General features: G+C 47.2%; 1 protein-coding gene across 2 annotated transcripts in view; it reads left to right on the forward strand.

The window, feature by feature from the left end:
* Positions 1–17,462, forward strand: part of LOC146191587 (uncharacterized) — a 133,154-nt gene that overhangs the window by 63,771 nt on the left and 51,921 nt on the right. For both annotated transcript variants that reach the window (XM_084602108.1, XM_084602107.1), the window contains one exon: positions 12,777–12,933. In XM_084602108.1, the coding sequence (XP_084458234.1) occupies positions 12,777–12,933 (157 nt within the window). The remainder of the gene's footprint in view (positions 1–12,776; positions 12,934–17,462) is intronic.

The raw sequence follows: 17,462 nt of genomic DNA on the forward strand, positions 1-17,462 counted from the left end.
AGAGAAACCCAGGAAGACACGGATCTAGCCAGAGAAGTCGATCGCAGAAGGTTCAGCCTCATCAGAGACCACACCCAACCAAACGCAAGCTGGGAATAGCATAAACCTATATTCATGCCCAGTCTTAGCATTCGTCAAATGAATATATAATGCAGCCAAGGTGAGAAAACGACGGGAAGATGCTAGGCAGCGACCACTGCATCTTGCGCATCCAGATGGAAACACTCCCGATCAGGATTATACATGACCAGGATAGACTCACGGACTGGGAAGCCTAAAAAAAAACCAGGGCGGAGTCCGAAGAAGCGGAGATCGCGAACATCGAGAGCTTGGTGTCAGCTATCAAATTGGACTGGGAAAAACTGACAAGAGAGGTCGCTTTCACCAACAACTCGCGCGAAGTGGATAACAATCTATTACCCACTCTGGGATTCCAGACGGGCATAGCTAAGGGCGTGGAAAAGGCAGAAGCATAATAGAAATCTCAGGCATATAAGATCGTTGAGGCCACCAAACAAGATGCAACGGAGCTCTAAAGGCGGGACTGCGACCGGAAATGCAACGAGCTGCAGTGGTCCCTAGGCTTCGCTAAGACACGGACCTTGCTAAGGGCTCTCATATACCCAAAGAAAACCAAATCTGAATTTCGCAAAACGATCCAAGGGATCGCGCACCAATTTTAAGGCACAGACCGGGAACTGGTATAGAGCATCAAGCAGCGATGTATCGGCAACGAAACGGACGCCGACTGCAACTCACGATACACGAACACGGGCGAAGCAAATCCCGCTCTAGACGAGCCCCTTACCATTGAAGAAGTTAGGCACGCTGTGATGTCAGCCACAAAGACACCACACCAGGCAAGGATGGCATCACCAACCCCATGATAAGGAACTTGGATGAGAACTCCATCAAAAGATTCACCGAATTCGTCAGCAAACACTGGGAGGGGATCACCCCGAAAGACTGTACTCAGGTGGAAATAGTAATGATTCCTAAATCCTAGAAGATTCCCAATCTAGAAAATGTAAGACCCATTTCTCTAACATCATGTTTGGGAAAAAGTATACGAGCGAATTGTGCTTCAGAGGTTGCAGACACACCTGGAGGACAGCGACCTCACGCCGCACAAGATTTTCGAATTCCGAAAACACCTCCCAGCGCAGGACGCCCTCCCTCAGATCAAAGAGGAGGTGCTTAACAATATCCCCGAAATTCGGAGAAAACATCTTGTTCGCCCTCGACCTTAAAGAGGCATTCGACAATCAGTCACAGGGCAGGTCTACAGAGGGGCTCAGCAACCTGGATTTCGGGTACAGAATGTTGTACAACTACGTGAAACTCATTGGAATAGGAGGCATCAGAGCAGACACCTTCCACGCTCCCAAAAAGGGAACACCGCGTCTGAGTGATACCGCCTATGCCTTTTGACATTGTTATGATCGGCTTGTTTAACGTGCACTGGCATCGCGCAACGCGCGGGCTTCTTGCTTTTCGCTTCCATCGAAAAGCGGCTGCCGCGACCGGGATTCGATTCCGCATCCTTGGGCACAGCAGTCGAACGCCCTGACCACTGCGCTACCGCGGCGGGATATCAGCTGCAAGCATCGGCAACAACGTAACCGCGACATTAGCATCTGCATTTCTTTTTTTTGTACTGCGACGGAAGTAGTAGCAGCGCAGTGTGAGTTAAGCCTCCACAAGTGAGAAGCACGCTCCCAGCGCCATCCTCCAGAAACCCACTTAGCCGCTCAATGAAAAACATCGAAATTAGCCGCTACTCCTCGCACAGACTATCGCAATACACCGTAGGCAGTTTTACTGCGACAGGAGTAGCAGTGCCATACCGGAAAATCCGGTTTCGGCGTATGTGAGTCAGGGGAGGAGAAGAATCACCTCCCACCCACCACCGTAAGGCATCCTCACTCCAGGAGCTCTTCAGTTCAAGAGTCGTATAGAAAACTTAGACTACACTTCAGGAGGCCATTCACACACACATCCTCAAATGGCTCACCTACCAGGACTGTATAAGAGGAGCCCACCCTGCAAAGGACTCCTCCTATATGTAGACCGCGAAGAATGCCTTCACTCACCTCCCTTACAGAACAGCAAAAGTCCACCAAGCAGAGGAACGGAAAAGTGTTCTTCTTCTTCTTTTTTTTTTTTTTTTTAGGCGATGTTACTTGGGGAGACAGACTACTAAATTTCGCCCGAGGATGCAGCACTGCATGGCGTAGCACAGGTTAAAGTACCCCGTGCGGGTAAGGAGGAATGTAGGAGTTAGAGAAGGGAGCTAGAGTAGGTCTTTCTCGCGTTGGTACTGTACCGCTATTAGGTAAAAGCACGACCATATATAGTGGAAGGCCTAAGTACAATTTCGATCTGTCAACCTTTAACGGGAAGTCACACACAGGACATATGGGCGTCTGCGTTTCGCCTCCGCGGAAACGCGGCCGCCGCTGCTGGTATCGGGTCATCTGGCTCATATAGCGAAGCGTTTAGTGGCTGGGGATGTGATGTCTACACTGTCCTCTGAACTGGTCACTTCGGCGGCGTGGCACGCTCACGTACTGCGACGGTCACTCCGTCGACATGGGCTCACTGTTCTTGTGCCGGGAAGCGCTGGGACGGTTGCGTTGTGTAGAGTCGCTGGCTCTCGCTGTTGTCTATGGAAGATGCGCAAAACAACTGCCAGACGGTTCTGTTCAAATTTGTACACGGGGCTCATTGACTGGATTCGCCGAGTAGGTCGTTTCCTTTAAGTTTCTAATAAGGGAGTAAATTGCTCATTATCATCCACCCGTGCGCAGCCATACGGCTACAAAGGAAAGCTATACGGCTTTCTCAGAAACTTCGTAGTTAAAGAAAAAATCGTCGAATTTGACGTGGATGATAACAAGTAATTACTCCCTTATTAGGAATCTACTCCACCTTGGGGGTTTCCCCTAAATATTTGACCAACACTATTCCTTTAAGTTTCACCCCGCCGGGGTGGCGCAGTGGTTACGACGCTCGACTACTGTTCCCAAGGACGCGGGATCGAATCCCGGCCTCGGCGGCAGCTTTTCGGTGGAGGTGAAAAGCAAGGCGTCCGTGTGCTGTGCGATGTCAGTGCACGTTAAAGAACCTCAGGTGGTCGAAATTTCCGGAGTCCTCCACTACGGCGTCTCTCATAGCCTGAGTTGCTTTGGGACGTTAAACCCCACAAACCAACCAACCAACCTTTAAGTTTCATCGAAAGGAGGTCTCTTTATTCGCAGTATGAAATCAACCGCTGAAGCGTTCTTCGATAGATAGGCCACATGAGGCCGTCACTCACGCAAAGTGAAGCAGTAGCAGAACCTACCTCCTCGGGGGTTCGTGCAGGCCGCTCCTAGGTCTCCAGACTGAAACAAGACATTTGGACAGAACTGAATACTGGGCGAGTTGGGGTGCTTTAAGGTTTGTGTTGGTGATTTTATATGTTGTGTTTCTTTCCCGGTCTTCGTTTTCCGCGCTGCGCAAAAGGGCTTAAGAAAATTTGGTCTGAACAGGGAATGAGCAGCTGCTGCCCATTGCCTTGAGGGTACATTCGCGATATACTTCGCAGCTGGGATTCCTCAAGTCGCTGCCGACAGAAGACGAGTGTAGTGCTTACTCCCTTTAAACGTGTGGGGAAGCACAGCACTTACTCTGGAGTAAGCTGCATCCTGCTCCAATTGCATCTTTTTTGTGTGTATAGTACCATCACCGCTTGCTACGGTGACCTGATTGTCTACACTGCGAGTTCTGTATAGTCTACTCATTCCTTGTGAGGTGGTGAGGGGTGGTAGTTCCTGGCCCTACGGGGCTGGGACGGTAGGTCAACGCCGCTTGCGGCGGGGTCTAGCCAGCCACTGATTTTTATCTGTTGTAGGCCGTCATTGCACCCGCCACCGCTTCGGTAGTGGTGGACGACGGCTGTTGTTGCGGCGCGCGTCTTTCTCTCCGTCTTCTTTTCTTTCTTGTCTATTTTCTCTTCTGTCCGCACGAGGCAGCGGAGGTGGCTCAGCTACAGAGCCAGTAGCAGGCCCGTGCATTTTCTTTTCTTTCTTCCTACAGCCACAACAACTACTACTCATTTCTTCCTGCAACCCGGCTACACGCACGCACGCACAGTGACACACGCACACACACACACACGCACGCACGCGCGCACACACACACACACACACACACACACACACACACACACACACACACACACACACACACACACACACACACACACACACACACACACACACACACACACACACACACACACACACACACACACACACACACACACACAATAAAAAAAATATAGGCGCCCCGCTTGTGTTTTACACACGACAGCTTAACCTGTGCTCTGAGCTGCTCGGTTAAAGCAGGGAATACGCCGCTTGCCCGTGTTTTCATTTTGCCTTTGGTTTCAGAGAGGGCCACTTAAAAAAAAAAATGTTGATATTCAATTATCCTTGAACCAAGTTTCATGAGTTTTAACTTTTAACCATCGGCCGCTCCGCAGTCGCTGCTGCCGCTTCGATCCTGTCTCGCTTCCGTGCTTGGCAAGCTCCTCGGGGCTTCTCTTTACTCGATGGTCTTGGAAGCAAGTCCTTATGGCGTTTTTATCTAGGTTAAATGAAGGAGTGGTGCAGATTGAACTTCATGAAGACGCCGATGTTCAATACACAGCGCGAGATTGTTTTTTTAGTTGGAGCTTGGTGTAGTCGACAATGTTGACTGAACAGCGCGAGAATGTGGTGCAGTTTTACACGAGGCGTGATCGGCTGCGGCGAGTGCCCTGCCTGACAGGACGATGAAGACGATGTTTGCTGCACATGAAAACGAAAATGTTCTGTGCAGCGCGAGAGTGAACAACATACAGCGCACTGCTACGTGGTACCATCTGTGTGGTGCCGCTGTGTTCTGGGACGCTTAGTATATTTTTGACATATTAACATACTTTAATTAGTTCGGCTTGTTATACAGGGATAAAAAAAAGTTCCACATATACACTGACACTGTAGCTTCAAAGCATTACTAATGTACTCGTGACCTTTTCATACTAGCAGAAATTATACGAATAATGTACTTATCAAAAGTATGAATTTCTAGCATCCTTCGAATACTACTTAAAATCACAATAGGATGGACTTTTCGAAAAGTAAAAATATAGGAGAAATTAACAAAAAAATTACACTTATCAGTGCTATAAGGAAATAAAATACAAAAAGCATTTTCACAGCTGGCTAACAAAAAACAAGACAAGGCTGATATTCGCCAATGTCCCAAAAAGTGACACTTGCCTCTGTTTTCGTGCCCCTTGCTATGGAGCTTTGATAGGTTTAGACAAGCCTTGAGCCTTTTAGCTTCATTATGCGATAAAGCACCCGTCAGTGCGGGAACTTGATGGCACGTAACGGGAGCACTGAAATGGGCATCTTTTAGCGATGGACGTCATCCCTGGCGGACGTGAATGTGGCGCCAGTTTTGAAATATTTCGTATCAGATTTGTTCCGCAACCTTTGTTTGCGCAGCGTTCCGAGTGTTACCATACAATTACCCCCTTAAATTAGTATACAGGGATTAGCCAAGTTAGATGGTACTTGCTACAGAGATTAGAGCTTAAGGAAAAAGTGCACATTTAAAAAATGAGTTGCAGCGTCGAGCTCATACTTGAGGTATACTACATACAAATTATTTCGTGTTTAGAAAAGTAAATATTGAATTCTTTGCCAACAGGTTAAAAACACTTCTATTTTTGACGTACTCGAAATATGCTGGAAGTGTACTTTTAGCTCTCGCATCTTCGACAGCATTTAAAAATACATTTCGAATAACGAGCAGCTCTTAATTGGAGTACACTTCAAACGAATTAATTTTATATATACAAAACCTGAATTAATTTTATATTTACAAAACCACATTTTTAATTCACTGCCAGCCAACATGCTACTAACGCATGTGCATTTTTTTTCACCTGCTCTAAATATGCTCGAATTCTACTTTCATATGGTATTTTTCACAAGTTTTAAAAATATATTTGTAATATTCACTAAGAAATTTAACAAGCCAATTTTTAGCATATATTGAGCGCATTGCTGAATACACATTATTTCAAATATTAACTAAGAAATTTAACAAACCTATCTTTACTGTATTTTGAGCACATTGCTGAATACACATTATATTTAAAATACATTTTGAATATCCCGCTGTAAATTCCAAACGTATAACGCTATCAGGATCAGCAGTGCTTGAATGGCGGCATGGACGTGCCATTTTTCGAGCTCCAAAATAATTTCACTTGTGCTTCGGAACCACCATAAAGGTTTCGAGATTCGGTTCGCATGCGTGTGACGGCGCTCATCAAGCACGTTATGTCCAGTTTGTTCCGCAATATGCAATGTACGATTGAAGCGGGACAGGACGTGGGCAGCAACCTTTAAAGGTGGCACACTTCGCAGTAGCAGTGTTCTCCATCTACGAACTAGGAGCTTCGCGCATTCTTGATCAGGATGGTTATGTAGGCCCGATTGAGCTGCAGCTTCTCTGTATTTTTTATTTCTTACTATGGACATGTCTCGGACTTTCTTCGTAAACATGTGCATAGTGCCAGCAATGCTTTAGTAAATTCGTGAATATAGAACACGCTGAAGCAGACCTTACTTCTTCTTTAAAGTCCTCTGAGACATTCCAAAGCATGCATTCTGGCTGAAACTTCTCCCATATGTTGTTGTTGTGGCTGTAGGAAGAAGAAAAAGAAAATGCACGGGACTGCTACTGGCTCTGTAGCTGAGCCACCTCCGCTGCCTGGTGCAGACAGCAGAGAAAATAGAGAAGGAAGAAAAGGAAGAGGGAGAGAAAGACGCGCGCCGCAACAACGGCCGTCGTCCACCACCGAAACGGTGGCGGGTGCAATGACGGCCTACAACAGATAAAAATTCTGTGGCAGGCTAGCCCCCGCCGCAAGCGGTGGTAGCCTACCTGCCCCAGCCCCATCGGGGGAGTACTATCTGAGTGCGGTGGTCATGTAATGACTTAAAAAAGGAACGCGCTTAAGTCTCACGATATGCGCCTATTGAGACGCACTGACTTAAATTCAGCCAATAAAAGCGAGCGGTTTCACGATTACGCATGCGTGTGGATCATGACTTGTTCGCCTTAACAGCCCAGCATCAGGTAGACATTCGTTTTCAGCGATGCATGATAGCACTGCAGAAATCTTATCCGCATTATGGATACGTCCACTGCGATCATCTGGAGCAATTGGTTCCGTCTCGGCTGCTACTGGAAACCGGCGCGTTATTTTTACATATCTGGTCCTAGAGCATTTTTTTTTTTTCGATATTGGATTATTCTCCTCAACTGCAGAAATATCGGCCGCAGCTGGACGACTGCCCTGATGATGTGCTAAGCTTTTTGAAGGCTCTCTAGAATGGAGGGAGAGGGAAAAAAACATTCCGACACAACTTTAGCGTCGAGGATATAGTGGGCCAGGGTCACCAGAGCCAGCTGCTTCGTCAACTAGTCCGAGGTCAGCCAGGCTCGCCACGTTGGGTGAAGAAGGGTATATGTCTCTCGAGAGGCGCCATTATATCATGAATCCTAGCGCGCGTTCAAACGCATCGGAAATCTTTTGACCGTCACAATTTGTTCACCTCTGGCTAGTTAGTCGTGTCCTCCTAACGCTCGTAATTCTTGCTACTCGCAGACCTGCTGCTTAACTTCTTTGTAGATCGCGTTACGTATATTGGAGCACCGCAACAGAGTAGTTGTGGCTGTAACTCTTTATTGACTGAGAGTTTTATTATATGCAAACACGGCTGAAAAATGTGGCTGATTGACAGGTCAGCTTGCTCATACGCGACTCAAGAAAGACTACAAGAATTCAGGGGAACCGAAGAAAATTGTGAAAAAGGGGCCCCGATTTTTTTTTTTTATTTCACACACAGTTTTATCGCTGCTTATCCTTTCTTTTCTTTCTATCGTTAATTTCGCACAGCTGTTCTAACTTTGAGGGTGCGGAAAAACAGCGTGCGTTCGCTACAGTTGCTTTGTGCATCGAGACTGCGGCGAAACGACCCATGCATATTTCGGAAGTCATGCACCATTGGGTCTCTGCATCTTCTAGCCATAAATGGTAAAATTGCGTTCGAGAACGAGTTAAATTATTTAACTAATTACTTTCCTAAAAATTGCGCACACATAGTTAATTTGCATTACCCCCGTTTTCAAACAGTAATTACATTACATTACAATTACTCTTAAATTGCAATTTGGTTTTCATGCACACGAAAGCGAAGTAATTAAACATAGTAACCAAAACAACAACCTCTCGCTAGACAAGGCACGCTAATTTTTTCGCAAGGGTGGAAGAACGGGCTAGTTGGTAATTCATCTTGGAAATCAAACTAGCGCACTTCAAAACAAGGACACAGGACATCCTGTGTCCTTGTTTTGAAGTGCGCTAGTTTGATTTCCAAGATAATTTTTTCGTTTTCCCGCCAGATTTCGTCCACATCTATTCCTCCTTTCCCTATAGCACGCGGCAGTACAGGGATAATATAACTGCAAAACGAAAACAACCAAAATAAAGGCATGGTTGAAGATTCGTCAGAATCGCCATTTTCGTTGCTCTCGAAACTACCTGCTCCGTTTAAAGCTCTCGAAGCAGGCTATTGCTTCGATGGTCCCACGAATCGACATCGGCAGCTTACGCTCGGTAATGTTCGCACCTTGGTCACCGTGGTCATTTCATACTCTTCCACCCACCCCCTGCCTCTTTGCCTTTGTCCCGATGCAGTAAAAGTGACAATACTGCTCTTAGCTGACTCAACCCTAGGAGTTCCACTGTCCACTGCTGACTATAGTTTTAAACTCTGTCTTAGGCTATTCGCCCTTCGGCGGCCCTTCGACGCCTTACACCTTGCTGCTTGGGGAAAACGGTCGTGACTACCCGTAGGACACCCGCAGTACGTAACCCTATTAAACAAGCCACCGGCGGTGTGAGAAGCACGCTTCAACTCAATTCCGCTTCTCCTTGGCGATGCTTTACTTTGACCTGCTTTCGTGATGCTCTACCGGGCGTACATATATTTTAAGAAAGTAAATCATGCCGGTCCTAAGGCGGAAACACCTCCCGAGATTACCCGCTAATTTCTTCAGAATGCTTTTGCGAGAATTTCATCGTCAAGCCACCGCTCGAGGAGCCGAAGTAAACGCCGTGGACACGAGACAACCCCACGAATAATTCATGTGCTCATGCGAGTCCGCCAAGGACAGCTCTACTTTACTACAAAAAAATACACAACTTTAAGAGGAGACCTTAGAGGTGAATACATCACCCCCTCTCCTCAATGAGTTCTTCCGAGGAATTTCTTGCAACCTCTACTCGCCCCATATCAGTGAAGAGGTGCTTCAGACGTCGCATTTGCGGAACTGGAGCAAGGACTGTGAAATTGCCGGAGCAAGGCAGCTCGGACAATCTAATCTAATTCTCATCATTTTCACCAATGCGACAAGGGTGATAGCATCGATGGTCATGTTGGGCGGAGTTTTCAGGTGCTGCGCACTGAAACCTAAGTTCGAGGCACGTTTTAACAGCCGACGACTACAGGCTACCGGACTGATGTATGCCCGCAGGAGAAGCAGGACCTTTGCTATCAGTGCGGGCAGAAACACACCAAACCGAAAAAAAAAAATGCGGATTGCGTGCCTAAGTGCATCTTGTGCAAAGGAGACCATGTTACGGGGACCAGGAAATGCAAGGCGCATTTCGAGAAACAGTGGAAATCGGCATCTCCATTGGCGCAGCCACGCAAGAAAATGGGAGGGGATGGGTCCGGAGGTCGCTCAAGATCCGCTACAAGAAATCCGGGGGCAAAAAGTAAAAAAAAAAAAAAAAAAAATGAAAAGGAAGTAAACCGAAAAAAAAGCCTCCGCGGCAAACAGGTGAACTGGGGTCCGTCGGCCTCCCACTCTAAAGCAGAAAATGCCGTAATTAAGCACCTAGAAAAGCATAATACGATACTTGCATTGCAGAAAGTAGGTTGCTGTTGTGGAGAATGAGTACTGAGTAACCGAGCTATTATCCAACCACCCACGCCAAAAGAGCCCGTTAAACAGGCGATCAGCACACCTGGAGATGCGGTTATGCCATCGAGATCATTTTGCACACAACGTTAACCGTCCGCTAAAAAGCGCAACCTCCTCATTTAAAAAGACTATGTATCAAGTTGAGTCCATGCTGGAACAGAATTTCAGTGAATCCCCTGCACAAATTGGCTGCGGAATTGAAGCAATTGAAGCCAGGCAGAGCCAGCAAGAAACCTGCAGAAGAAATACACAAGAAATACACTACAGAAAATGTTTTGTTGTCACGACAGAATTTCTGTACAGTTTTTGATGGTGAACCTGTTGTAACGACAGAACTTTCTGTAGTAACATCAGGATATTGTGTACTTATAACAGAACAGTACAACGGACCTACAGACTACAGAAAACACTGCGGAAAAGGGTGTCATTAAGATAAAGGTAGAAAACAAATTGGTCGTATTCTTGACACGTCTCTGCAGTTTTTGTTGTTTTTTTCCGGGTTGGCTTGGTCATTTGGTAACCTTAAATAGAATGCCCGCTTTCGACGTCTCTAACGGTTAATTTTGTGCAAGTACACACTATACAGCGAAAACATATTTTACATGCACACATACACGTTTAAACATGCGCATGTTCTGTTTGGTAATTGGAAATTTCAACTCAGCAAAGAGTACACGAGATCTGTCGCAGTGTATTTTTGCATTCGTGGAAAAACATATCGGATACTAGAGTAGATGTGTATTTCTGCGCTTGCAGAAATTAATTAATTTGAAAGGAGGGCGGACAAACGAAAGTGATGGGAGGGAGCGCCGCTTATACAACTGCTCATCAACTTACTCCTCAAGTAGCCTGTTTACAGAAGTCGTGAATTGTGACGCTGCAAACGTCGACAAGCAGCTTCTGTCAGCATGTAACATGACACGCATACGCACCCTGTCAGAAAAAACTACAGAAAATTATCCGCTACGACAGAATTTCTGCGCAGCTTTTGACGGGAAGCCTGTTGTGACAACAGAATGTTCTGTAGTAACATCAGAAACATTTCTGTAGTTACAACAGAAAAGTGCTACAGAACTAGACAACAGAAATATAATACAGAAAAGTACTACAGATCTACAGAAAAATCTGACGTTTACGATAGACTACAGAATATTTTGTCGTATTTTTTACACAATTCTGTACTTTTTTTTCGACTGAGTATACTCTCGCCGCCAGTGCTCCTGGGGGAATCTTGCGTGATATGACCAGCAAACGACGCTGTGATTCGGGATGAGATCCACAGGAAGCATACATGCCTGCCTTCCGATGATGTCGCGTTAGTTCTGACCTCTGAAAAGCGCGCACTTTTGCAGGCAGAGGGGCGTCTTCGCGGCTCAGTTTCAGGAATTTCTGCGCATGCGCCCTGAGGTCAGGGGGCTCTCTTGAGAGGCCGCAAGGAGCGGATTTTCCTGCGTCGCCACAAGGAAGTTGGCGGCCCCCTGGAAAGACGCAACACCGAGAGGCGGGGTCCTCGACAGAATCGATGCGCGTCCTTCGGCGCCGCCATTCCGAGCACGTCTTGGGCCGCGTGACCTTTGGCACCTCTGCCAGGGAGGGGGCCGAGTGACACTCCCCGGGCTTAACAAGTTCTGCTGCTCAACACCGGGGCCAAGGCATTTGGCAGAAGGGGCAAGTATGGCCCCAAAAGAGCCGCTGAAGTCTTCGAGGAAATGGAGCAGCGTTAGGGAACCCGGTGTTACTGTGCCGTATGCTGTGCGATGTAGAGGCGCATGAAGAGACGCCAGGTGCAAATGAATTTGTGGCATGTCAACCACAATTAATGAAATGGCTCCCCAACCAACGGTCTGCAAGCGACTCCTTTCAAAGAGCGCCTCGTTCATGCCTGAAAAGTAATTGACGACCACGTAGACTGATGCGATGAAGCGGCGACAACAAGATGATCATGACTTTTGATTTACATTGGTCGCCTTCCCGGTACATCGTTGGATTTTTTGTTCCTTTTTGTAGCTTTTTGCTGCGCTGAGACTCCACCTGTGTCCTCTGGTTCAGTAGCTGAGCGCACTACCGTATATATAATGCCATCGCGACGGGGCAGGAGGGGGGGGGGGGGGGGGGGGGGGGGGGGGGTCCAGTAGTTGAGTGCGCTAAGGCGGTTAAAGGTGTATAGATGGTGAGGGCCTCTCATTAGCTTCTGGTGTGGTGTTTCCAGCCCGTTCCAGAAAAAGACCCAGTGAGGCCTTCTCGCTGCGTAGCCTTTCATTTCACAGTACGAATGCTTTCGCCTGGCGGCATTTTACTCCTCTTTGTCCGTGACCCTGAAGGTTAGCTTAATATGGTCACCGGAAGTTCGCTGTTGACTTCAGGACTGCGCGAACCGTTCGCGAGACGTGGTCAGGTTTCGATTCCCAGTTTCTTAGCCGGAACTATAACGATGGACTTACACGGTCCCGCCGGTAGGCAAACCTCCGCCTATCGAGTTAGCGTTCCAGGGTACAACGCGTCGTGCACTGCTCTTCACGCAGCTCTGCTTCGTCAGTTTTTGCGTGTGACGCCGAAAATGAAGTGATAATCCTGCTTGAGATGCTTAAGACGGGCCAAATGGCACGAGACCGTATGTCTCTTAGCGGCAGCACCATACTCCGGTGGATGCATCAGGTGTGGCGTTTCTGGCGCAGGCGGCGTGCGCCCCCATACAGCTGGAGCCCGTGGACCTGTCGGTGAGCCGCCGGAGCCGGTCGCATCCCGGGCGGTTGCCGCTGGACGAGCAGCCGACGCCGCCCTCCTCGCCGCACTCCTCGCCTCCTCCGTCGCCGCCGCCTTCGCCGGACAAGGGTGAGTGCAGTGCCACATATTTCTTCTTCCCACTGAATATGTCCGGGGAGCTCTTCGCTCTGAGCTCTCTGCAATTTCGCGGAGTCAAAACAGCTAATTGGCAGAAGATAAGGGTGTGGCTGACTCGAACTGCTGCTCAAGTTCTGAATGCCAACAGATTTTAGCCAAATATACAACATTACAACTCTTAGCAAATGGCTGAGAGCTGCACTGCAGCCTCTGGGATCGCAATTCGAAACAATGTGACAACGTGAAGCATACGGACACAAGGAAAGCTTCTATTACTTGTTGATATCGACGCGGCAGACTTGAGGAATGAAAAGTAGTTGTGATTTAACTCTGGTTAACCCTTGTTGAATTGCGATAGTAATGGCGGGAACTTCTTTTGCTTCTTCCTCCTCCTCACCTCTTCTTCTTCTTCCTCGTATTCTTCTTCGTGTTCGTCTTCATCTTCTTCAAGCGGCGTGACCTCCGCCGGAACCACGCTACGACTCGAAACCTGGCGTATAGTATTGCTATCGCATAATAGCACTGCGTAATTGTAGACCTTAAACCCCGTGTATTTTAAATAATTATGCTTCGAAACTTTCTGTAGTCTACAGCTCTGATTAAGGCGGGCTCTGAAGCAGAGGAAGGAGAGATAACGTTTATTAGTCAAGAGATTGCGCGCGGGTGGGTATATGCCATGACCAGGAAGCCGGCATTGGAACGCAAAACAGCCGCGAAGTAATGTGGGCTCAAAGAACAGTGGCACTCTCAGTTGTCTCGCTGGTTCGCTCTGACATCGCATTCCTCTTTGACAAAGCGGACGAGGAAGCAGTTTATGCACGTGCAGTTGTTGTCACTGGTTTTATCGCTTTACAGCCGCTTTTTCGACGATACTGTTGAAGTGCGCGCGCGTCCGCGACGCCTCGGGAAAGGAAAAACTGCATTCCCTGTTGCGAGGGAGGTTTAGTTGGTAACAATGTTGACTTTCTCGCCTGTTCGGCCCTACTACAGCGAACCTGCGCTGGCGTCGCCGGTCTCAGTGATGTCGAGCGCAGCTGTATGCAGTGAGCGGAAGAACAAGCCTTGCAGCGTTTTTACTACGCCCTAGTATTATTTTCACGAAATCGACGCCTAGAACTTTAGCGATCGCTTCGTCGGAACGTTCAGACTTTCTGTTGGGAGTTTTTCCATACAAATTGCCTGTTTTCCCACTAACGGGATAGAAGAGTCACTAAGTGTCGTCGTGTAATTTTTGTGCTGCCCGCAAAACAGGAAGAACGTGGAAACAGCAAGTTTCACGGTGAGCTGTTACCAGGCGCTAGGCCTGTATTTCTGAAAAGACGCTGTGAATGGACTAGAAGGGCTTATGTAAATACGAAGCGCCATTTGTTAGCAAACCTCGTTCAGAGCATATATTACCAAAGGATGCCTCCCAAGCCTGAAGAGTTTCGCGCCTGACATTCTTTCTAATGGCATGCCCTACCTACTGCGGCATGCGTGTGTGGTGGTCAAAGGGTTTGTTATCGACGGAAAGGGTTTCTTCCCGAAAGCATTTCATTGTGATTCTTATAGACTTCTTTAATGCAGAATGTCCTCGTTATGATTGGAATAAGCGCTGTACAATGGGCAAATGGTAACAATCCAATAAAATAGCGAGCCCCATAGTGGCTTCGTGTTCATTACATGCCCTTCCGGCCACTTCTTAAAAAAACTATTATAAGTCTCTATTCATATTTAAAGTAGCACGGTAGTTAATGAATTTCATGGCTTCGAAAAGGGGCACAGCTTTATCACTCAAAATTCAAGTTACTGGAAAACTTTCCTGTCTTGTTTCTTACGCAAGCGCGAATCATATCGCGTATAATCGCTGAGCCGAGCTTACCATGAACTCTGCAGACTGCTGCTTTTTTTTTTTTTAAGTTTTGTCATTTTATCATTTGTTGTACAAGAAACTTCATCGTCAATGTCACTGGAGGCGAAGCGGAGAGGCATCCGTGTGCTGTGCAATGTCAGTGCACGTTAAAGATCCCCAGTTGGTGCAAATTACTCCGTAGCCCTCCACTACGGCACCTTTTTCTCCCTTTTTGTTTTCACTCCCACCTCCCTCCCTTCCCTTGCGGCGTGGTTGAAGTGTTCAGAGAACAAGTGCGACAGTCAGACCGTGTCTGGCAGCGACCGCGTCAGCTCAGTCGACCAGCCTTTGCTGCGAGGCCGGTCCAAGCTGGAGACCGCGATCTCCGAGCCCTCTTGGTCCGTGAGGCCCCAGTGGGGTGGTGCCTGGAAGTCTTTTGATGCAGACGTAATGTGGTCGATGGTGGTTCTCGGTGGGCCGCATAGAGATCACGTGGAGTCGTAACGGTCCGGTTGTGCCAAGGCTGTAGCCAAGTCGGGGAGTGGAAAGTTTTACTTGTAACTGTCGCCAGAATATTTGAAAGGATTTTGAGAGAAAGGTCTGATGTGGGGGGTAGAAGAGTCTTAGCTCTCGGTAGTGAAAAGTTACATCATAACGGAGTAATCTGCCCCGTGTGCTTCCCCAGTCTTAATTCGGTATGCCCCCCTCGGTTGACGTGCGCTCGAGCAGTGGAGTGGTCCTCCCCGTTACCAGAGTTGCTTGCCTATGTATCACGAGGTGCCATTGAACAGGCTTCGTAAAGTTTCGAAATTTGGTGTCTGCGCTCCGTTAAATTAAGAAGGTTTTCAAGCAACGCGACTGTTTGAGGAAATTCTCGGGCAATAATTATGTCACGGCCGGTCGGGAGGGATGCACAAGCCTCTCATACAGAGTTAAAGGCAGGCAAGACTTGCCACTCGGGATATCTTGGTGCAGGAAGCCTAATAAGGCGAATTCAGCACATCCAGTAGCCAGAAGAGGCCCGATGTCACCATCAACGATGCTTTCCAGAATAAGCGCTAGAATAAGCGCTAAAGCTGTATTAATAATTTCACCTCTGGTAAAAGCGCACCGAGTACGTATTTCCTCTTCGATAATGCGAACATCGGCAGTTATCTTCGTGAGCCTTGCGTAATCTCCGGTAGCAACGTGTACTAATCCTGCGTTTCATGAGTGGCTGCACTGATAGCAAGCCTCTGGATCTCCTTCCCATTTTTACCCCTTATCGACACGGCCGTAAAGGCGCGCATACGTGTATTCTTCTCGCCATTAACATACAGATAGTGCGTCCAATTTGTTTTCTGTAATCAAGGAGACGGTCGCTATCGGCGCGCCTGCCAAAGCGTTGCGCAACACAGCGGTTTGAGAATTCGCTGCTCTCAGCACTGTTAATTCTAGCCTTAGAATTTAAAATACAAAGCTGCAACTGACGTTTTCTTACAATTATTCAAACATGCCGGATTTATGGGTTCTAATAACCATTAAATGTTATCATTAATGTGTCGTGGGCGGGTGAATAGGGGTGAGCGAACGGACAGACGCGTTTGCACAGTCGACTAATTTGCTCACGTTAGGGTTTATATTTCATTGCCATGACGTGTGATAAGTTCTACAGTGACCGACCTGGAAGGTGCTTGAATGAGACTACTCGAGCGCAACAAAAATTTAGACAGTTGTGAAGGGAGGCTGATGACGTCATGTAAAATGCAAGCCAGGTGTGTGCAATACGATCTTTAATAAGTGTAAAATCATTAGCAGTAAACAACTGACAAGGGAAGTCATGAAACCAAGGCATATAAAAAAAAAAAACAGGTTGTGTAAGCACTTCCTCTCTGTAGTTATCAAAGAAATAGTCGTGTTTTTTTTGTTTCTTTTGTGTGTGTGTGTGGGGGGGGGGGGGTTCTTTTTTTTTTTTTTTTCTGGGCGGCTTGAACCAAGTGAGGAGTTGTGAATTAAGGAATTTCTACCTGATTGGCTTGTCGAATAATTTTTTTTCCTCTCGCAATACACGAAAACCTGTACCGTCTTCGCCAAAAAGTATAAGCAGTCTGGACGGCTTGATTATGTAATTTCATTGTTCCCTTAAATCCCCGCGGGCGTTACATAAAGAGGGAGAGCAAGCTCAATAGTACATCAAACCAAAGAAACAAAGCAAAGCAAATAACAAGAAGGCAATGCAAAGTCGTTGAAAAATGTTACATGGAGTAAACATAGCTGAGGGAAATACACGGAATTGGAGCGATTGCAACACAAAAAGGTACAGTGAAAAAGGACACCTCTCAAGCCCTAAATTACTTCTATGATAAAGGAGAGTTCTCACATTTAGTTCTCAATACATCTTTTTTTTTTTCGCCTTTTGACGAGTCTGGCTATATGTGGCAAAGGGATGGTACGTGTTGTGAATAAATATATGCTGAAAATTAGCATATCTCTATGAAGCCCTCTTCGTTCCGTCATTGTATTACGGGAGCTATATTTTTGTCATGGGGCTGCTAATTAACTCTAACCAGAAAGCGGTAACCTGGTCAAAGAACGAAACCATAATGAACCTGCTCTAAAAGGGAACAGACGAAATGAATGGCGCACTCGATCAAACGTCTTCGCTAGGTCGGAAACTTCGTTGCAAGTGCCAACGTCTGAAACAAGCCAT

The sequence above is a fragment of the Amblyomma maculatum genome, chromosome 4 (genome assembly GCF_055883805.1).
Source record: "Amblyomma maculatum isolate TAMU_Amacu chromosome 4, ASM5588380v1, whole genome shotgun sequence".
Classification (NCBI taxonomy): domain Eukaryota; kingdom Metazoa; phylum Arthropoda; class Arachnida; order Ixodida; family Ixodidae; genus Amblyomma; species Amblyomma maculatum.